At 36.4% G+C, this 19,362-nt stretch overlaps 4 protein-coding genes across 10 annotated transcripts in view; 1 reads left to right on the top strand and 3 right to left on the bottom strand.

The window, feature by feature from the left end:
* Positions 1 to 851: 851 nt before the first annotated feature.
* LOC106646199 (ras-like protein 1) lies at positions 852 to 3,992 on the bottom strand. Its single transcript, XM_014362241.2, has 5 exons — positions 3,556 to 3,992; positions 2,512 to 2,703; positions 2,283 to 2,426; positions 2,005 to 2,211; positions 852 to 1,904 (listed from the first exon to the last, which is right to left on the bottom strand). The coding sequence occupies exons 2-5, from the start codon at positions 2,638 to 2,640 to the stop codon at positions 1,815 to 1,817; spliced, it is 570 nt and encodes a 189-aa protein (XP_014217727.1). The 5' UTR covers positions 2,641 to 2,703; positions 3,556 to 3,992; the 3' UTR covers positions 852 to 1,814.
* Positions 3,993 to 4,638: 646 nt separating this feature from the next.
* LOC106646196 (uncharacterized) overlaps positions 4,639 to 19,362 on the bottom strand; it is an 83,037-nt gene continuing 68,313 nt past the window's right edge. The window contains exons 1-17 of one of the 7 annotated variants that reach the window (XM_089594939.1): positions 10,122 to 10,181; positions 9,174 to 9,261; positions 8,996 to 9,067; positions 8,799 to 8,924; positions 8,692 to 8,730; positions 8,495 to 8,572; positions 8,368 to 8,415; positions 8,144 to 8,221; positions 7,575 to 8,066; positions 7,395 to 7,466; positions 7,194 to 7,259; positions 6,950 to 7,105; positions 6,555 to 6,842; positions 5,951 to 6,475; positions 5,719 to 5,844; positions 5,047 to 5,528; positions 4,639 to 4,976 (exon numbers count right to left, since the gene is read on the bottom strand). In XM_089594939.1, the coding sequence (XP_089451065.1) occupies positions 4,962 to 4,976; positions 5,047 to 5,528; positions 5,719 to 5,844; positions 5,951 to 6,475; positions 6,555 to 6,842; positions 6,950 to 7,105; positions 7,194 to 7,259; positions 7,395 to 7,466; positions 7,575 to 8,066; positions 8,144 to 8,221; positions 8,368 to 8,415; positions 8,495 to 8,572; positions 8,692 to 8,730; positions 8,799 to 8,924; positions 8,996 to 9,067; positions 9,174 to 9,210 (2,700 nt within the window). In that variant the 5' untranslated portion in view covers positions 9,211 to 9,261; positions 10,122 to 10,181 and the 3' untranslated portion in view covers positions 4,639 to 4,961. Of the gene's footprint in view, positions 4,977 to 5,046; positions 5,529 to 5,718; positions 5,845 to 5,950; positions 6,476 to 6,554; positions 6,843 to 6,949; positions 7,106 to 7,193; positions 7,260 to 7,394; positions 7,467 to 7,574; positions 8,067 to 8,143; positions 8,222 to 8,367; positions 8,416 to 8,494; positions 8,573 to 8,691; positions 8,731 to 8,798; positions 8,925 to 8,995; positions 9,068 to 9,173; positions 9,417 to 9,765; positions 9,980 to 10,025; positions 10,087 to 10,121; positions 10,182 to 19,362 lie in introns of those variants that run through there. The other 6 variants (XM_089594938.1, XM_089594936.1, XM_089594937.1 and 3 more) reach the window with 6 other exon arrangements.
* ATPsynF (ATP synthase, subunit F) lies at positions 11,447 to 12,485 on the top strand. The gene is made up of 2 exons (XM_014357967.2): positions 11,447 to 11,718; positions 12,121 to 12,485. The coding sequence occupies exons 1-2, from the start codon at positions 11,640 to 11,642 to the stop codon at positions 12,363 to 12,365; spliced, it is 324 nt and encodes a 107-aa protein (XP_014213453.1). The 5' UTR covers positions 11,447 to 11,639; the 3' UTR covers positions 12,366 to 12,485.
* On the bottom strand, positions 14,595 to 18,869 carry LOC106642964 (SH2 domain-containing protein 3C). The gene is made up of 7 exons (XM_089594508.1): positions 18,845 to 18,869; positions 17,660 to 17,917; positions 16,226 to 17,374; positions 15,794 to 16,057; positions 15,279 to 15,471; positions 14,960 to 15,046; positions 14,595 to 14,887 (listed from the first exon to the last, which is right to left on the bottom strand). The coding sequence occupies exons 1-7, from the start codon at positions 18,851 to 18,853 to the stop codon at positions 14,646 to 14,648; spliced, it is 2,202 nt and encodes a 733-aa protein (XP_089450634.1). The 5' UTR covers positions 18,854 to 18,869; the 3' UTR covers positions 14,595 to 14,645.

The following is a 19,362-nucleotide window of genomic DNA, read 5'->3' as shown; positions in this document are numbered from 1 at the left end:
GCCATCGATGCACCTGAGTTATGACCAGATGTTTGTATGTATATATAAACATCTGGACCAACTCAGTCACACCTATGATCACGTATACCAAGCGTCAGAGAAACAGTTAATCGACCTTCAAGAATCAAGAGCACAGGCAAAAGGGCGAGACTTGAATGGTGACCAAACGATCACCCATCCAAGTACTAACCGCGTCAAAATGCAGATTAACCTCGGAGATCGACGGAACTGCAACTCTACCGTTGCGCCACCGCGACCATTACAATACACACACACACACACACACACACACATATATATATATCAGATATGATGGTATTATTGGCATATGAAATATTGTCTACTGCTATAGGAAATAGGAGTGCTGAACTGCTGATGTTGAGCGGTGGTATACCTACTATAATGGTTGGTGTGTGAGTGAGTCATCTTCGTCGTCTGAGTCGTCTCTGAGAAGAGTCCTCTCTCATGCTCCATACGTCCAAAAACTCCGAATTATCATAATTTTCCTATTAATATTTTCTTAAATGAGATAAGTATGCATGTGTATAAACATACTCGCTTGAAAAACACAAACAAACCTGTATACCTACCGATTGAATTGAAAACGAAACTGCTATTTTGACTCGTTAATATTACAACAATGGAAGTAATGATTCTTGAATTATAGTATTCGGCATAGTTAATATTTTATTTGATGAAAAGTTTTCATAATATACTTGTAAAATTTTTTTTTTATTTGTTTCGTTTTGTAACAAATATTACTCCAAGTACTATTTTTAAGTCTGGTTTACTCGTACACAGTGTATTTCACTGTTTGTTTACTATTAAAAATTTGTAATTAATAATTGAAATTTATAACTCGTATACTTTTAATAATATTTTCAATACACGTAACAAGCTGCTTTCATGTCTTTTAACATTTCAAACTAACTATATTTTCATGAAATTATTGCTTTTGTCCCAGTACACCTCTTTGTACACTGATTATTTCAAAGTCGCAACAACGTATTTTAATTACTTGAGGCCGGGACTGTTCGCAAAAAAAAAAAAAAAAAAAAAAAATGCACTTACAGTACAGGTGTTTCAATACATAAATATAAAAATGCGTAGATGTCTTGACTGCATGCAACAATTGCATAAATGCATCACTCGAATTTATATCAAATAAAAGTTACCTCAATGCTCGGACACCGTTTCACATTTCAGTAATTCGCGATACGGCGTCTATAATGTTTTTCCAAATCTCAATATTTGTACGTGAACATGTGAAAATTTTTTGGGGGAGTACAGTTGATCCTTAATTGCGAACCAAAAAATTACAGTAAAATACATGTGTAAAACACTTTCTACTCATGATGTGTAAGGAAAATTTCATCAAGTTTTATTGCGCTTCGTTGTGTATTGATTTTGTGTAAATTAATCACACAGTAGCACTGCAACAAAACTTTATACATTTATCTCTTAATCACATACAAACGTGTGCATCATACGTACGTATTTAGAAACATTAAACACGTAACCATCGTACATTGGGAAGTTACTTACACTTAAAGTTAATGTATAAAATAGATAAAAACGATTGTTATTTAAAAATCTGATTGTTACGCTTACAAATTTTAAAAGGATTCGTTGTGCATGAATCCTCTAAAAATGGTGTAAAAAAAAAAAAAAAAAAGTGTACATTGTTAAGCACTCGTCTATCATTTTTGTGACATGATAAAAATTTGGACAAATATTAACTATTTAAAGATACATACAAGTAAGCTCAAGCTTTCTTACATCTTTTTGAAATAAAAATTTTTCGTGTTGTGGACTTAAAGAATACAGCACCGTGGTTTTCTGCGACTTGGATTATTCGTCTTGTTGCGCCTTTTTTTTTCTTTATCTTTTCGAATTTCTCTCACCTAATATAATTGAAGAACAAAAAAAAAAAAAAAAAAAAAAAAAATCAAGAAAATGCATTCTGAGAAGGTTTTAAAACAAGTCAACATGATGGAAACTTACTAAAGTGTAGAATGCGTCGTCAACTCCCATTCTGGTCTTGGCTGATGTCTCGACAAATGGTATGCCATACTGTCGTGCAACTTCTCTGGCTTGTGTCATATTGACAGCCCAAGATTGCTGAAGATCGCACTTGTTACCGACCAAAACCATTGGCACTTCCTCAGCATCTTTGACCCTTTTAATTTGTTCGCGATACGTACCAATGTCCTTAAAAAAGTTATTTTTTGATTTTTCAAACATATTTAACAATTGAAGATTTCCACTACTGTTGAACTTACTTCAAAACTTTTTGCTGAATTAACAGCAAATACTAATAAAAACCCTTCGCCCGTTCGCATGTATTGGTCTCTCATAGCACTATACTCTTCTTGTCCAGCAGTGTCTAAAATATCCAGTAAGCAGGTTTCACCATCAATTACGACCTGCAATATAAAAAAGACATTTTATTTGATTGAATACAAGATGCCAGAAAAACAGTAATAAAATGTTGTGTATGTAACTATTTACCTGCTTTCTGTAAGAGTCTTCAATCGTAGGATCATATTCGTCTACAAAGTGGTTTTGAATCAACTGTATTGTAAGTGCTGACTTTCCAACACCCCCAGCACCAACGACGACCAGTTTATACTCAGTCATGGTGTTAAATCAAAGTCTTTTGAAGAACGTCAACATGCAGATTTATCAACAGTTTATATTGACCTGAAAGTTCAGAATGAATAGGTAGGTTGGTTGGTTGTATTTAATGGCAGGAGGTACGCATGGACCCTGCTACACCACTTCAGAATGAATATAAAAATATGATTTTAACAATTTGTCAGGTCTGCAGTACATGCAACCAGAAGAGAATGAAAGACCAAGTTTATAGGGAATTAAAAACAATCAAGTAAAGATTGATTTAAAGGGAGAAAGACGAGTGTATTTATTCTGCCAAGCCCCATCTGATCAAGTAAAAAATCACAGCATTCTTATGGGACAAGTTAGATTATACAAGTATTTGAATATACATCAGAGCTGTATCAGAGCGGCATTCTCCAACAAATCGTATCCTATGTTTTTCAAGATATTAAAGTTTTTTTTTTTTTTTTTTTTTTTCCAACATTAATTAATAACAGAAAAGGTAAGCATTCGAGATTGTAATCATTTAAAACACACTTGTGCCTGTATGCCATAGTATTACACAAAAAAGAAATAAGTATCTCTGCCTCTGCAGTTGACACTGAGCAACTGCGAGCTAGAGATAAGATTTGTAACGAAATACTTGGGTACTTGAGATACACACCGCAAAATGATTGAATAAATAGATAGATGCTGGTGGAGAGAAATGAAGTTTGTTAAACGCGGTATGTTTTAACAATTGTGGGGATTAGACTTGTAAATACATAATTAAAGATTGACGCAGGAGAGAGAGGAGCTAAATTGAAAATATGTATTCGGGAAAAGTGCTTGCTGCATGCCTGAATTAAAACGGAGCTAGACGCGGAGGACCAAAGGCATAAGTAGCTCTTATAAGAAAGGAAGAGACACCATGATATTTAATATTGTTTTACGTACCCACAACAACAGAGCATAGTAGGCACGATTTTTTTTTATTGTATCGGCTTTGCACGTCGTTTACCAAGTATATCTTTTAAAATCCCGATCAACGATGCCACTGCACCTGCAGCATCAGAATTGGGAGAGTCAGTAATGCAACTACGCTGTATAGCTAACAATGCTGTGTGTGGAACAGACTAAGTACCGCGCGCGCGCACACGCACAGACCAGAACAGAGTATATACTTATAAGTGGCACTGCCACAATAATAACCAGCAAGGGCCCAGGGCCAGGGCAAAAATGTTGATATTGAGCTAATCGAGTCTTCTGATTGGTCGAAGATTGTCAATTTAAATATCTCAATGCCTTCGAGAGAGTACCCTGCACTTGTCCCCCACATTAAATGAAGTGTGGCAAAGTTTGGTAGTAGTGTGGGCTACTGCCTTCTCGACCAATCGAAAGACTCCGTTAGTCTTACGAAGCAACGATGTGTCTGTAAGGAATCAATGAATCATGTCTCCCCACCTATTACTTATGTGTGTATAGTATACATTTATTGTACATGCGCGCATTAGACTCAGGCGGTGAATAAGTATATACTTAATACAAAATTAACTTTCTAAATGATGGCAACGACGGTTGCAACGCATAACTGTAGTTATTGACTAAAACTCTCTGTTTTTGTTCTCCACTCCCTATAAAGGTCCATTTACATATCATACGCCGGAGACGAAAATTTAATTACCTATTGTTCATTTGAGCAATTTGATTTGAAGTTATTTCAATGTTCAAAGTTCAATTTCTAAAACCTTTTTGTTTTTTTTTTTTTTTTTTTTTGTTGCCACTCATGATTAGCCTCTCCATAACAGTGGACCTTTATCATATAAAAACTGAAAAATGTTAAAATTACCACCGTCCATATCCTTTAATGAACATTCTCAGACGGTAGGATCTCTCCAGTCTAAATCCCAATACAATTGCTAATATTGAAAGAACGGTTTTTGTTCATTTAGGTACTTTTGATTTTCATAGGAATAATTATTGCTATCACCAAGGCAATCAATATTATGGTGCTTTGTGTAAAAAAATCTTTCACCAGAGTGTGACAAAAATATTATTTATTGTAAACATTTATCCTAAACAAGACGTATGTACAAATGGGTGTTGATTTATTGTTGGGAAATACCGCCTTTATAGCTCAACTGTATAAATACATATTGAACTTTATCAGCTTGCCAAGGGTGACACGGCAAATTCCTTCTTTTTTTATTTTACAATTGATTACGTACGCTTTCGTAATTGTATAAAAATGTTAAAATTACAGCTAAATCACTCATTTGTAAAATAAATCAGACAAACTCTTAATGTAATTCAACAGTCTTCAGAATAGTCCTTTATATAGTACGTTATTCTTGTGTTTTTTGTCAAGTTGTTGGAGTCTACAAAAAATGAATTAACGAGGATTTAGTTTTAAAAATAAAATTCAAACAAGTTTTTTAAAAAACTTACCTCTTGATTTACTGTAAATACGGGAATTTTTCGATCGCATGATACGTGAATGAAACCTTTGTGTGAAGTTTGAGGCGAATTTTGATTGGGAGACAATGTGTCTTGAACATCATCTTTTCTTTTGCTGCATACAGATTTATGTCTATTTAAGTACATTTGAGTGCTAAATACTTTGTCGCAACTCATGCACTTGACTTTTTTACTATTTGTGTGATTTTGAACGTGTACACTGCCTAGTGTATTCGACGAGCAGGACTTGTTTGAACGTTTACGGGTCTTTTTTTCAGTCTGTGCACAGCAGTATCGCAAATGATATGATATCGTATAATAAGTACTAAATTTTCCATCGCACTTTAGACACATGTATAATAATTTTGCCTTGCACTTTTTGCAAATTTGGTTCTCCCATCCGACTTCAAAATTTTCGGAACTTTGAATTGCATCACATTTTTGGCAAAACCACTGTATCCATTCGGATGATTCTGCAAAAAAATCATCATCATTATTATTATTATTATTATTATTTTTATTATTTTTATTATTATTATAATTATTATTATTGTAATAATAATAATTATTATTATTATTGATATTATAGGCTTATTATCAGTGAAACGATCAAGAAAGAGTTAAAAAATATTTACGAAAATAACAGAAAAATTCAACACTAACTCAATGTTCTTCTTCTTTTTTGACAGCTCAGATCATCAATGTTGGTTACATCAAAATTGTTGTCACGGTAGTTGTCAATATCATTCTCAATAACTTTGGCGACGTCACCACATTTATCAGTTTTATCTATTACCACAAAATTTAATACCATCACAATTAAAAAAAAAAAAAAAACTAATAATAATAAATAATCTCTTGTGATTTTCTGAATGAAAATTGTCTCTTTACCAACCTGTAACCGATAATTGAGTGGGAAATTCTTCTGTTTTTACAAGCTCTACGTCGGATTCAGCATAGCTACAATCCTCTTGATAAATAATGCTTTCTGAAACGAGCGACTGTAACTTTGTCGTGGAACTTTGATTTATTGAATATGACTTTTGTTCTGATTCTGCAACTTTATTTGATTTACTCAAAAGTTCGGTCGAAGGAGGTGAAAATGGCGGTTCACAGTTTGATAAAACAGAGTTCGGAAAACGAAGCAGTGGTGGCGGAGATGGTAGAGGTACAGAGTCAGGGCACGTAAAAGGTAGACGAGTTAGACGGACATAGGGTATTTTATCTTGGCAGGCTGAATAGCCTTCATCCTTGCAGTATTCGGCACAAGTTGGGGTCGACTGATAGACGAGCAAATTGGTGAAACACTTGCTACATCTGTCGAGCTTATCTCCATCATTCACATGCTTATCATTATCATTATTATCACTATTGCACCAATTGCATTTTGGACAACGAGATAGTCGGATAAATCCCCAACCTAAAAATTGTTAAGATGTAAAATTTTTTTCCTGTAACAAAAATAATATTATTTTTCACCCATGAGCGTTTAAACTTACCAGAATTATCCTCTGTCTTTATTTTAGTTTTCAAATCGGTTTGACTAGAGTTAACATTGCCAAGTATCATTTCATTAGAATTTCCCAATATATGGTTTCCCAAATGTTGTTTGAAAATGCTTTGATCTTTAGTAGTATAAGGACACATTGCACACTCATAATCTTGACTCTCTACCTTACATTTTATTTCGTGATTTCGCAGCATTATAAACCTTTTGTATTTTTTTCCACATTTGAAGCACCCTCTAAGAAACTTGGCTCTGCGTCTTCTTACAACCCATCGTCGATCTAAGTAAAATTTTCATTTGTACACGCATATTAAAATACATATTTCATTATGTTTGAAAGATTATAAAAAATCAATCAATTAATTGGTCATGAAATGATTAATTTACTTGAAAGTTTTTTATGATGAATACTGTTTGATGGAAAATTTTGCTCGCATTCCTCATTACCATTAGTTATATCATGCACTGGGCTTTCCATGATGAGATTTTCATTGTCAGTAAAAGACCTTTGAACATTGTAATCGATTTCACACTCTTCACCCTCTATATAATAATATACGACAAAGTTTCAATAAATGACAAATTTTTTTTTAAACATCACAATTAAAAAATAAAAAAATAATCACGTCACCTAATGAGTCGACTGTTTCATTTTTTATGATTGGTTCTAATTCCATAGGATCAGAATCAGCGTTATCTAAGAATGAAAAAAACGAGTCATTTTTACTTACAATTTTTTTTTCGCATGTATGCAAATATTAACGTCAATGCTTTCTATTAATTTTGAGAGACATCACAAGACTTATAGTATAAAATACTTGATAATAATTACCATTTATGATACACACTGGACCAGAAGAAGTATCAAGTTCTTTTTCTTCCAGAAAGGTTACTGAATCTACAGCTGAAAAAAAAAAAAAAAAAAAAAAATTAGAATTCAATTTTATGCTTTTTTCACGCAAAACAAAGATAAATGTGTAATTTTGAATTAACTTGGAAAATATTAACTTACTTGAGCTATTAGGTAGAGTATTTTCTTCTTTTATGACAGTCACTTGAATATTTTCATCAACATCGGCATTTTTTGTAGAACTGGACTCATCATCCAAATTAATCATAGGAGTTACTTCTATTATTTCTTTCATCTCGTTTGGTGGATAAGAACTGGTACTCACATGATTCCTAACGTTGTCGATGCTTCTTTTTTTTTTCCTTTTAATTTTTAATTTGCCAATTTTTCTTGGATTATTTTTTAGAGCATTAAACCTTTTTTTCCTTTTTTTAATTATTTTTATTCTCTTTAAAGCAGATGCAAAATTGCTGTATTCCAAATCTTGTTCAATTGTTGGATGTTGATTTTCAACATTTGACGTTTGCGGTTCCATTTTTATCGGTAAAATATTAACTTCCTGGTTTGGTTTATCATCCGTATTAGTGCATAGCGATTTACCATCATTGGTTTCAAAACTCATAACATCGGTTGCTTGGTTTTTTTCAACATCACCTGAAAAAAAATTTTTTCATTTATTTTATCACTCATGTTGATGTTTTTTTTATTTTATTTATTTTTTGTTGGTTAACCTTGACTGATAACGGTTGAGTCTTCAACGTTGATTTCTTCCTTAATCTGAGTTGGTTGTTGATTTTCTAATTGTTTAGCTGTAAAACATAAAAATTGAATGATCTGAAGTAACAAAGCTTTGATGAATAATAAAAAAAATTTTCAATCTTTTCGATTTTTTTTCTCGACTACACTTGCAAAATAATATTATAATTTATGTATTATACTGTGATTGTTTACTCACCATTTCTAGGCAGTATGGTAATATCGTTTATTTCTGAGTCTTCAATATCTAGAATAAGAAATCAAATTATTATTTTTTTGTCATAGGGTATCAGAATCGTTAAGTCAAACACAATAGTTTTGTTAACCTGATCCATCGGACCATACTGGTATAATAATTTGTTTTTCAATGAAGGGTGCCACTTGCTTTCTAATATTTTCATTTTCTAAAACATTTAAGAAACTTTGTTGCAAACAACTTTTTGAGATATAAAATTAAGACTTTTAATGCTGTAAATGGTTAAAACTATATTTAGTAAGACTTATTTTTCATTTATTTACTCACGCAGTAGTGTCTTTATATTGACATTGAATCCACATACATCTAAAACAATAACTATTTGAGTAACAACACAATCATTTTAAAGTAATACAAAATTGAAAGATAGTTACTTGAATATGAATTTTTAGGGTCATTTTGATTGTTTTGCTGTTCATCATCCAAAGGCTTAGATACTTTATTTAGGCTAAATGTTTGCTTTTCTAGGAACAATTTTTCATAAATATGCTTGTTCTGATCTAAAAATTAAAAAAGATATTTTCCATAAAAAATGAACACCTCAAATTTGCTGGAATAGTTGACGTTTTACCATTAGACCATTGAGGGAGGACAACTTCTTCTTGAATGAAACACGACACTTTTTTTCTGATGTTTTCGTTCTCTGTTAAAAAAAAAAAAAAAAAAAAAAACAACAACAACAACAACATGTTAATTAACCAAAAATTTCATGAGTATTCAATCATACTGGCATTTCTTCTTGTATTTACCTAATAACGTCTTGATAGATCCACTTGGTTTAGCCATAATCTAATCTGTAGTTTTGTTATTACGCAGGCTTATACACTATGTGGAACACTGCAGATGACGAAATGGAAGAAAAAAAATGAGTAAACTACTGTAAAATTAATGTGGTAATGGTAAATAAACTTTGCTAACAATTGCCTCAGACACGTTATTACAAGATAACTGTGTGAAATTATAATTTTGTACAGCTGAAAGATTAGGTAGAAATTATTGCTAAAAAAGAAATGAAAAGATGATTATAAACAGTTGAATGAGAACGAAAGAGGTTTTATCAATAGATATTCTCATGGATAAAGATGCCATGTTTAGTTGCTGACAATTATTCAAAGATGAAAAATGATATAGCATAAAAGCAAAGAAAAATGAAAAAGGAGACAGATAACCTACAAGAAGCTCCAATGTTAATAAGAATGTTGTTGACTAAACTATAATATAAAATATTTTTCTAGGCAATGAAACAGAATTTGGCTCAAAGACAAAAACAAAATGGGTAACACTGCACGATCAACTAGGATGATAAAAAATTTCGACAAGTAAAAGAAACGTCAAACTAACACTTTCAATTTCAATTTCAGCCGTTCATAGGCCCACAAAACTGTAGTAGGTAGAAAAGCAACATTATTGAGTACTCAAAAGTAGGAAGATTACTTACAATCTTGTTAACGTGGAAATAAAGTTAATCGTGTCTCGAAAAAAACTATAGGAATGAAATGATACTTTGTAGATATTGTGCAGGTTTTATTGTTAAACTACCTCGTCGTGCACACGAGTGCCCTTTACCTATAGTGTATGTATATATGTGTGTGTACACCTACCACTGTAGTAGTAACAGCTAGCCAGAGCCTAGCGGCCTAGTAATCCTAGTATAGAGTATAGAGTAGCTTACTAGTAACACATAAATTATATTTTACCAAATTTCTAATCCGTAACCGGCATTCGAACAAACACATCATGATTGAGTCAAGTAGTACATACTACGAGTACATGGGGGGGTGGGGGCAGAGGTGGTGTACAGAAACGGAGCAACGCGCGAATCGGCGCGATACGTGCATGTGAAGAGAGAAAGGCTGAAGTGAACCGGGGGCCGGGCGGCTGGATTTGATATACTTAATAAAAAAAACGGACTAATGGATCCCCTACGTAAAATCCACGAAGAAATATTACAAATTCTGAACGCTGCGTGATTCTGATATTGATAATCATTCGAGAAATTTAACGAAAAAATTATTTTTTAACCGAAAAAAATGAAAACATAATATGTAGACGTAACCTGGTACATGTGATACGTGTTTTTCAAGGGGGAGAGTAGGTAAGCATCAGACCGAGCACGAAAGTAGTATTGAGAGTAATGGCTGAATCTCAAAATTATAAAGTGAATAAACTCATGGAACTTTGATACGTTACTTGACTTTGCCTTTCGTGAGATGTACTAATTATTCTAAAAAACAACCCGTATCATCGGTATTTTGTACCATGAAAGTAATTGACGAAGTTTCGAGTCCCGACTAATTACGCATAGATTTACCTATTGGTCAACTAAATTCATTCTGAAACTTTATACATTTAAAAAAAAAATTTTTTTATTTTATTTTTTTTTTGTTTTTTGTAAAACGTATCCGTTAAATCGAAACAATCAATTATGTTTCGCAAGTCTGTCTTATATAGCTTTAGAATTGCAATCAAGCTTTTATTGGTCACGTGATAGAAACAGCTGTTGGTAAGGTAGTTGGAGACAAGAAAAATAATGTATGTAACATATATGCATATATAGGTATTAGATAAATCACAAGAGATCGCTCGGAGTACTTGAATCGAACAAGTCTATACCAGAGATGAGTAGTACCTAGTTAGTAGTCTACTCATCTCTGGGTCTACACATTGCGCGTCAAACTGGGGCACAGGGGCAGTCAATAGGAACAAAGATTTAGAGTTGAGTACTCTTATAAATCTATTCATCTCTGAAAGAATTTGAGCGGCTAATGTATGGGTAGATTTTAATTTGAGGCATATTAAACGGTATAGTCCATCATGGCTGTAATCATGACCAATTTTTTTTCTTGACGCAGGTAAATGAATGAGGGCGCGGTCAAATGGAAAGCACACAATCTGTCTTCCGTAAAATAGTCGTAGGTAAAAGACATTTGAGCCCATGTGACCAATGACCATGTATTTTATTTTTTACGAGAGGGGCGACAATACGTGCGAGGTATGGTGGCTGAAAAGGAAACTAAAATCCAACTTTCCAGAGCAGACGATCGAATCAGCTGAGCCGAGCAGCCGAGTGCGCTCACGAATTACATAAGGCGTTTGGTGTGTCGGGTCGTCGTCGATTGGGGATCTGCTCCACGGAGGAGGTCTAAGTCGGTGTTTGAGTTTCACGAGATAATACACGGCACACAAGACCATACGATTCGTCACACGCTTGCAACATGGGTTTCGGCGACTATCCCGCTGAGTACAACCGAGCTGTCCACGGCCCCTACGATCCGGCTCGTTTCTATGGTCCAAGTAAGAAATCCGACCCTTTTTCATACACACACACGTATTTACACTCTTTCTGCAAAGTAACGTTTTCGTTGTTCAATTTACCTAATAACTGTGCATAAGTAGTACGCTACAACAAAGTGTTGAACGGTTTCGTGATTAAAGTTGAAATTGAGAGCAACGTCAAAACATAACCTACAAGTTTTCATTGTCATTTGAGCGTGTGTGTGTGTGTATGTGTGTGCGCGCTTTTCGCATTTTTGCAAGTAAAATTTTTTATCAAGTTATCACCTAGGGTAACGTTTTAAGCTCTCAACTTTTTTTAAATTGTCGGTTAAACCCTGTTGATTGATGAATCCATACAATACTTATTACCTACATTACTTGATCGTACAAATATTGATTGGGTTTATTATAATTTTTTAGAGGATACGGCATTCAGTGAGCTGAAACTCAATGAAATTACTGCCTGGCTGGGAAGGCGCAACAAAAGTCCACAAAGCTTTGCCGCTCTTTGCTCAAGAGCGTGGTGGCGTTGGCAACACAAATATGTCCAGCCCAAGCGTTGTGGAATAGCACCATTTTTTCAGCTGACTTTTGCTGGCATGTTTATGTTCTACTGCATTAACTACAAGAGAATCAAACACCACAATAATTACAAGTACCACTAATCTATGTTTGTTTCAAGTAGATCTGCAAGCTTTTACAGCTGTTATAAACACAAACTGTTTATTTCTTGTGTAATTTTTAAGTAAAGATTTATGTGAGAAAAATAAAAATTTCAATCAGTCTATGTACTAGTGCATTTGAATAATTTCCTATACTATGATATTATCTAACTACAAAAGAAAAGATTATTTAAAACAAATTGAAAAATAAAATATGAAACTTGTTCATGCTTCTTAAATCTCCAATTTTTCATAATACATAATTTTCAAAGAAATACTTATATTTCAGATTAAGCCGTATTATTCCTTTCAATCATCAATAATTGAAAAATTTGTAAAAGTTGTAAACATTTAAAACAAGAATTAAATTATTTTTCAGTGATTCATTTTTTTTCTTTTTTATTATTTTAACGTAAAAGAAAAAATTTTATATTACATAGAATACATATGAAGTAGCCAGCAGGAGTTGTATTCGACATTTTATGGATGAAGAAAACAACGTCAACAACGTATGCAACATATAATATCGGTCGAATTGTAATTATAATTTACATAACTTTGATTAATCATGAATGTTGAATAAATGTACATACAGATGGTGTGTGGATTGCTTGATTTTTATTATTTTTCAACTCGCACGTCTTGAGTTTGCTTAAATGATACATGGACTAGCTTAATTATTTTAAATTATCAAAGGACCCATCATAGTCGAGATCATAGTTGTTATAATAGTAACGACCATATTAATAATAACAATCGACATCGTCAATACATTTCAGTACAAAAATTACATGCTTATGCTAAAAGTTGTTTAAGTCAACTGCAGATTTTTCATGCATACAGTAAATTATTTTACTTTCGTGTCATAGCGTTGTTTGTTAAATAACATCTGTATCGTTTACCTGGTGTTATTTGGGTAGTTTTTATTTATTTTTTTTTTTTTTTTCATTGGAGTTTGTTTTTTTTTCATTCAAAAATCTGGTATAAATATATACAAATATATAAAATTGCACCGCTCATCGAAATTGAAAGTGTATTAACAAACTTGATTTGTCATGGGTTCAAGTACGTTGTCGTTGTTAGCAATACCCTATTCATACACGAAAACAAGGTAAAATCAGATGTAATACTTGAATAACTTGGGAAAATTAGGCCGTTATAAATTTTGAACATTTTGATTTAAAATATATATTTTTCGCAGTATAAGTACGTGTTGTAATATGCTAAGACATTATTCAGTACCGAACATAAATTGTACATCTCGCACATCTGGCAGTGTATTACATATCATGCTACAGGCTATCATGTTTTATGTATTGTGTTATAGAAATGCCTTGGCTCAGACGCTGATTTCCGTAATTGCTTAAGCTGCTATAAATGACTGCATTTTTTGGCCTCTTGTTAAAAGTGTATCCATGTATACACACGTATCATTAGAACGAGTAACTTTATGTAAAACAGATAAAAAAATTTACCTCTGCCACTTCACCGTATGACACGCGTTTGGAGTACGGAAACTTTTATCAACTCAATTATGATTTCAACCACACTAGTAATAATATATACTCATGATTTGATAAATCGTATTTTGATTATTCTCATGCGTTTTATCTTGATTCTGTTGTGAAAGTAAGATGAGATGCATATGTGTATACATAACATCAACACTGTAGTGTTTGGAGACAACAAAACATAATTTATCACGATAGTATCACTATATGTAATGGAAATACATTATTATTAATTTGTTTATCAGCGTATCTCTTGTACGTGTCCATCGGATCTTAAACTTGCGTTGTAATTATTGAGTTTTCTATAACTAATGCGTTTTGAGTGACATTTATTTTTAGCGTATTATTTATTCTTCTTATAAATTATTTCATTGACCTTTAATAAAGACGCAAAACTTAATATTTACACACGTGTAATACCCGTTCTACCGCGGAACAACTCGAATTTGAAAATTTTGTTTGCCATGATTTGTATGTAAAATACCTCCATACAATAATAATAATAATAATAATAATAATAATAATAATAATAATAATAATAATAATAATAATTGCAACACAATGTGATACAACAGTAAATATCTGTACATTGCCATCAATCGATCAATCATCAGCTGTCGATCCAGTCCGTGATGAGGAGTGGTAGAAAATGGGGCTAGATGATCATCATGGTTACAAACGTAGCAAAATATACTTGCAGGGTAAGCACCTGTGGGTACCAACTTGGTCACGTAGAACAAAAAAGGAGACGCCTATAAAGTACCTAGTCTGCTTATATTTGCTCCGTGGCCGCGCACCTCTCGTACATGGCGTCAAGAACCTGGACGAATTTGGCGTGTCTCTCGGCTGCATTGACGAGAGTGGCCCGGCTGCCCCAGAGGAACCTCATGTGAAACTCGGTTCGCAAGGCGTCGTGAAGTAGCTCGTCTTTTCGCATATCCTCGAGGGCGATCTCGGCATTACGCCGAAACAATGCCAGGCTCTCGGTCATTTTGCGCGAGCCCTCCAGATGGGCTGATTCAAATGGGTGACGTTGAATAGTATACAGTAGGTGCAACATAAATAATAAGCAGAGTAAGTACACACCCCACATGATGGAGAGACCACCGTCGGCCGCGGAGTTCTCCCAAGGCAGGAGCACGGCCGCCGCTAGAGCCGAGGGTGGTGCGTTGTCTGCACGATGACGACGACGATGACGGTTATTGTAATAATGTCGTAACAATTAATGAATTATTATTATTATTATTATTATTTACAATGATTTTTGCACGGAGGAAAAAATAATAATTGGCTTGTTAAATTTAATTACGCGTGGAAGAAAAAAAAAAAAAAAAAAAAAAAAAAAAAAAATGGGATCGTATTCTCTTATTGGGCAAGGTCAACAATTAAATTTATAATTATGTACCTCTGACATCGTCGTGGGTGCGTTCGTTGAGGAGGGCTATGGGCAGGACGTGGGGCACGGTAGTGTTGGGAGCCTGGGGATCGGTGCACTCGTTCATGGCGCGAAGGGTCGGCCTGAGCTTGGCCTCGAAGGTAAAAGCCTCGTCGGTGTGCTTTTGCCTGAGAAGGTGCCAGGTCTCGGCAAGCCTTTGTACCTAATTTAATAAAGTACAACACACGTTAGCCAACATCGTAGTATTATTATTATTATTATTATTATTATTATTATTATTATATAGCGTTGTACAGGTGTTGGAATTATTAAAAACATGACCGGTGCTTGAAAGTGCAAATAACCCTTTTTTCTAGGTATCTCGCCATAATCACCGAGTAAATAAGCTCGCGCGTTAAATATATTATATGTATAACCCTTTGTATTAATAACAATAAGAAGGGGTTATTTGATTGTGTTAGTATAATTTATAATATTTATATATTGTGCATAATAAGTATGGGTAATATATGTATGTGGCTTGCCTGAGGTAGACAGAGGGCGAGCATTATGGAACCAAAACCGTAGAGATTGCCGAGGGCGGTTTTTGTGTCAATGGCAACCTGGATCCAGCGCGCTATTGTCGAGGCCCGCTCGGCCGGCGTGCAGCAAGTAAGTATCGTAACCGCGACAAGCAGCTTGAGGCATTCGGTGCGCTCAATCACGTCCAGCCGAGTCTGGCGGGCGTGCGGCATCGCCAGGAGCTCTAGGCCGCAGCGCAGGCTACTCGCGTCCCCCTCCACGTACGTCTACATTGGGGTTATTGTCATTTAATTTTACACCCCACAATATATAATAATAAAAAAAAAATATGCTGTAGGTACATATGTATATACATGTATATAATATGTTTTGTTTTTGCCCGATAATCCAATAACATATGTGATGGACGTATGTATGATACATATAAGTATAACCTTGAGAAGCATGTCCACGTCGATCTTGGTGAGGTGAGCGGCCACGACTCGGGAGGCGGTTTCGTATAGCATGGCCGTGACGGCCCTGAGGGCGGTGGCATCGAGGGGCTTGTGCTCGGCAGCAGTGGGCAACAGCAGGGTGACAAAGTTCTCGTCGTCAAGGACCGAGGGTATGTCGAGGCTACTAGGCACGGCCGTCGTCTCGCTGAGGATCTTGCGCTCCAGCTCCTCCCACTGCTTGATGTCGAGATGATGGCCGAGTCCGAGGGCCTGCTTGGCTTGGTTGTGGCAGCTTCGCGCGACGATGTCCTTCATCGCCGGCTGAAAAGAGGAACAATTCGCCTCGAATTCGCTGTCCCCGGAGCCGTTGCCGCTGTCGCTGCCCGAAGCCGTAGTCAACGGTCGATGGGGCAGGGGTGGCTTCATTTGCCGGGGTGCCCTTGGTGGTTTAGGCGGTGGCTCCTCGCTGGCATCGAGAACCCGAGAGTTATTACGAGGCGACTGATAATGAGGCTCCTCCTCGTCCTCCTCCTCCTTCACAATCAATTTTTTCTTTCTCTCGATGCTGGTAGCAGCAGCTGCCCGTAAAAGTTGTTGGTGGTGATGGTGGAGCTGGAGTTGCTGGAACTTGAGCGCGGGATCGGACACGACCCTGGTGATTCGCTGACGGCCCAGGGACAGGGAACAACTGACCGTGGGTAACTGGTGATTATGGTGGTGGTGGGCCGCCGGTAGCCTCGGCAACGTGCTCGACTGTTGCACCCGGTGTAGGGTATGCACCAGCTGGGGCGGAGGTGGGCTCTGGTAATGCTGGCAAACGCTCAACGAGTTGCTGCGCTCCTTTTTGCGGGGCACCCGGGGTGGCGAGCGTATCGCCGTTGATATGGTAGAGGAGGAGGAGGAGGAGGAGGAGGAGGAGGATGAGGATGTGGACGAGCTTGCCCTGGGGAAACCGAAACAGTTTGAAGCAGAGGTTACGGTGAGGGGCAGCCGACGGGGCCTTGGATGGACGATGCGGGCACCACTGGCCTGGCTGATGGGCCGCTTACTGCCCACGTAGAAGGTTATTAGGTCTGCAACCGTATCGAAGGGCTCGTCCTCGAATTGATACTGCACGCGCTCGTACACCGTGTTTGGTTGTAGAACCAGCTACGGGAAAAGTTTTTTTTTTTTTTTTGTTTTTTTTCCTCACACCCAGGGTTGTTTGAACGGGGAAAAAACGAGCATGCCGAAAACACAAAAACAGTGTCCGTGGCATCGTGAGAGCCCGCGTAATTTGTTAAAAGTAGTACATCAACGTGCATGCACCAATGAATAATTGTAAATACTTGTGTTGTATTGTATAATAACATAAGGTAACATCAAATAGTAAAAAGAAAAATATATGTACTACTTTATTATTATAATAATAATTGGGTGATAAATGAGACAAACCTTGTTGATGACAAAGTGAAGGGGCTGACCCTTGTGCCTGACGCTGAGTACGTAGCTATTTCCCGGCTGGCTCGTACAGTCTCGTACGAGAAAGTCGCCGTCACAGGGTATCTCGGCCTCAGCGCCCTTGCGGCCCCCGGGCAGCGTGCTCCCGTGGTACCAGGCGTACGAACGCAGGTCCCGCGGGTCGATCAAATCGAACAACCGTAACTCGCGCTCCAGCAACTTTCGCGCCACCTCTTCGCTCGTCTCCTGCGACTTTTATACACATTACGTGTACAATACTTATTACATGTACGATAATAAATAATAATAATAATAATAATAACAACAACACATGATATAATAATTATTACTGTATGTTTTACAACCACAAACTTGGGGAAAAGAAAAAAAAAAAAAAAAAAAATGTTTTTGTTGAGAAACCCGGCAAAGAGCTGGAAACTCTGGTACAATGAAAAATTTAATGACTCGATTGTGACCGTTGACACACGTTGACCGAGTCGATTACCACGACAATCTTTGGCAGGGTTGCTCTCGATATGAACATATTAAGTATATAAAAAAAAAAAAAAAAAAAAAAACAACTGAGCTGTGCATGACAACACTGCTGCTAATGTGAATTTACATCGTATATACAAGATCGCGAAACCGAAAATTAAATGTTAATGCGCGTTGTCTCTAAATATAAATAAAAAATTTCATGTTAATACTTAACACGCCTTATTATTATTCTCGCCCGAAAAGAACCGATCGAGTTGGTTGGTATCCCAATAGATCCAAAGTTATCCGAGAGCGCGTGTTTTTTTATTCACCAATATTTAAACTCAAGAATTACGTTGTACAACCATGCGAATGATGTTGTTCTCATGATTAACGTAACAAACGAAGGGTGCTCGGTGCGAGCAAAATAATATGAACGTAATGGCAAATCGTTGCAATATAATGCGCGATGCATGAAAAATAACCCATGCAATAACCCTCGATACATTATAATATGAGATGGGTGGGAGCGAGCCAAACCAGAGGGGAGAAAAGGATGAAAATACGTGTATATATATACAGAGCAGCAGAAGGGGATTGGGGTGATTGTAGCGTTCTTGTATAAAAGTAAGCAACATAAAGGACAGGCATGAGGTGTTTGGGTTATTGGGTATTTGTATAAATATGTAGAAAGACGGGTACCATGGTCATGCGAGGACTGTAGCTGCTGCCGTCGGAGACCGGGTCTGATTCGGTACTCGCCGTGTCCTCCCCGGGGCAATGTCCGTCATAATCGGCTGGTGGCTGCAGTGGAGGCTCCCCGAGGCTGATCCTGCTTGTCGTTCGCCGGCAACTCCACCGTTGACGACACTATTGACACGGCATCGTCCTCCAGCACCACCCTTTTACTATATACTATACATTACTACTCGTTATTTTTGTTTTTCTTTCTTTTTTATCGAGCACCCTCCTTCGAATCAGCACGAGCTCTAAAAGTGCAGCGAACTCGCAAGTCAGGCTATACAGGCGAGGAAAGCCGGTGGGGATTTGGAAGGGCGGACGCGCTCACCCCAACCAAACGCCGAGGGAGTCGCGCGCGAGCGCAGTAACGCCGTGAATATTGTGTGTGTGTGTGTGTGTGTGTGCGCGCGCGCGTGTTATCGGGGGAGCACACGACACGCGTAGTATACATCACCAACACCTACAGGACTATACTTATT

This window comes from Copidosoma floridanum, unplaced genomic scaffold, assembly GCF_036245765.1.
Source record: "Copidosoma floridanum isolate Cflo_tuat_1 unplaced genomic scaffold, Cflo_Japanese_pri ptg000021l, whole genome shotgun sequence".
NCBI classification, from domain to species: domain Eukaryota; kingdom Metazoa; phylum Arthropoda; class Insecta; order Hymenoptera; family Encyrtidae; genus Copidosoma; species Copidosoma floridanum.
The sequence above is the reverse complement of the archived record's forward strand: the minus strand, read 5'-3'. Positions and strand labels throughout refer to the sequence as shown.

Coding starts and splice junctions, on each gene's coding strand:
- LOC106646199 (XM_014362241.2), bottom strand. CDS start 2,640: ATGACTGAGTATAAACTGGTCGTCGTTGGTGCTGGGGGTGTTGGAAAG. Junction 2,427..2,511: donor AAGACTCTTACAGAAAGCAG/GTAAATAGTTAC, acceptor TTTATATTGCAG/GTCGTAATTGATGGTGAAAC. Junction 2,212..2,282: donor ATTCAGCAAAAAGTTTTGAA/GTAAGTTCAACA, acceptor AACTTTTTTAAG/GACATTGGTACGTATCGCGA.
- ATPsynF (XM_014357967.2), top strand. CDS start 11,640: ATGGGTTTCGGCGACTATCCCGCTGAGTACAACCGAGCTGTCCACGGC. Junction 11,719..12,120: donor GGCTCGTTTCTATGGTCCAA/GTAAGAAATCCG, acceptor ATAATTTTTTAG/AGGATACGGCATTCAGTGAG.
- LOC106642964 (XM_089594508.1), bottom strand. Junction 17,375..17,659: donor TTCACTTTGTCATCAACAAG/GTTTGTCTCATT, acceptor CTTTTCCCGTAG/CTGGTTCTACAACCAAACAC. Junction 15,472..15,793: donor TCGCCCTCTGTCTACCTCAG/GCAAGCCACATA, acceptor TTATTAAATTAG/GTACAAAGGCTTGCCGAGAC.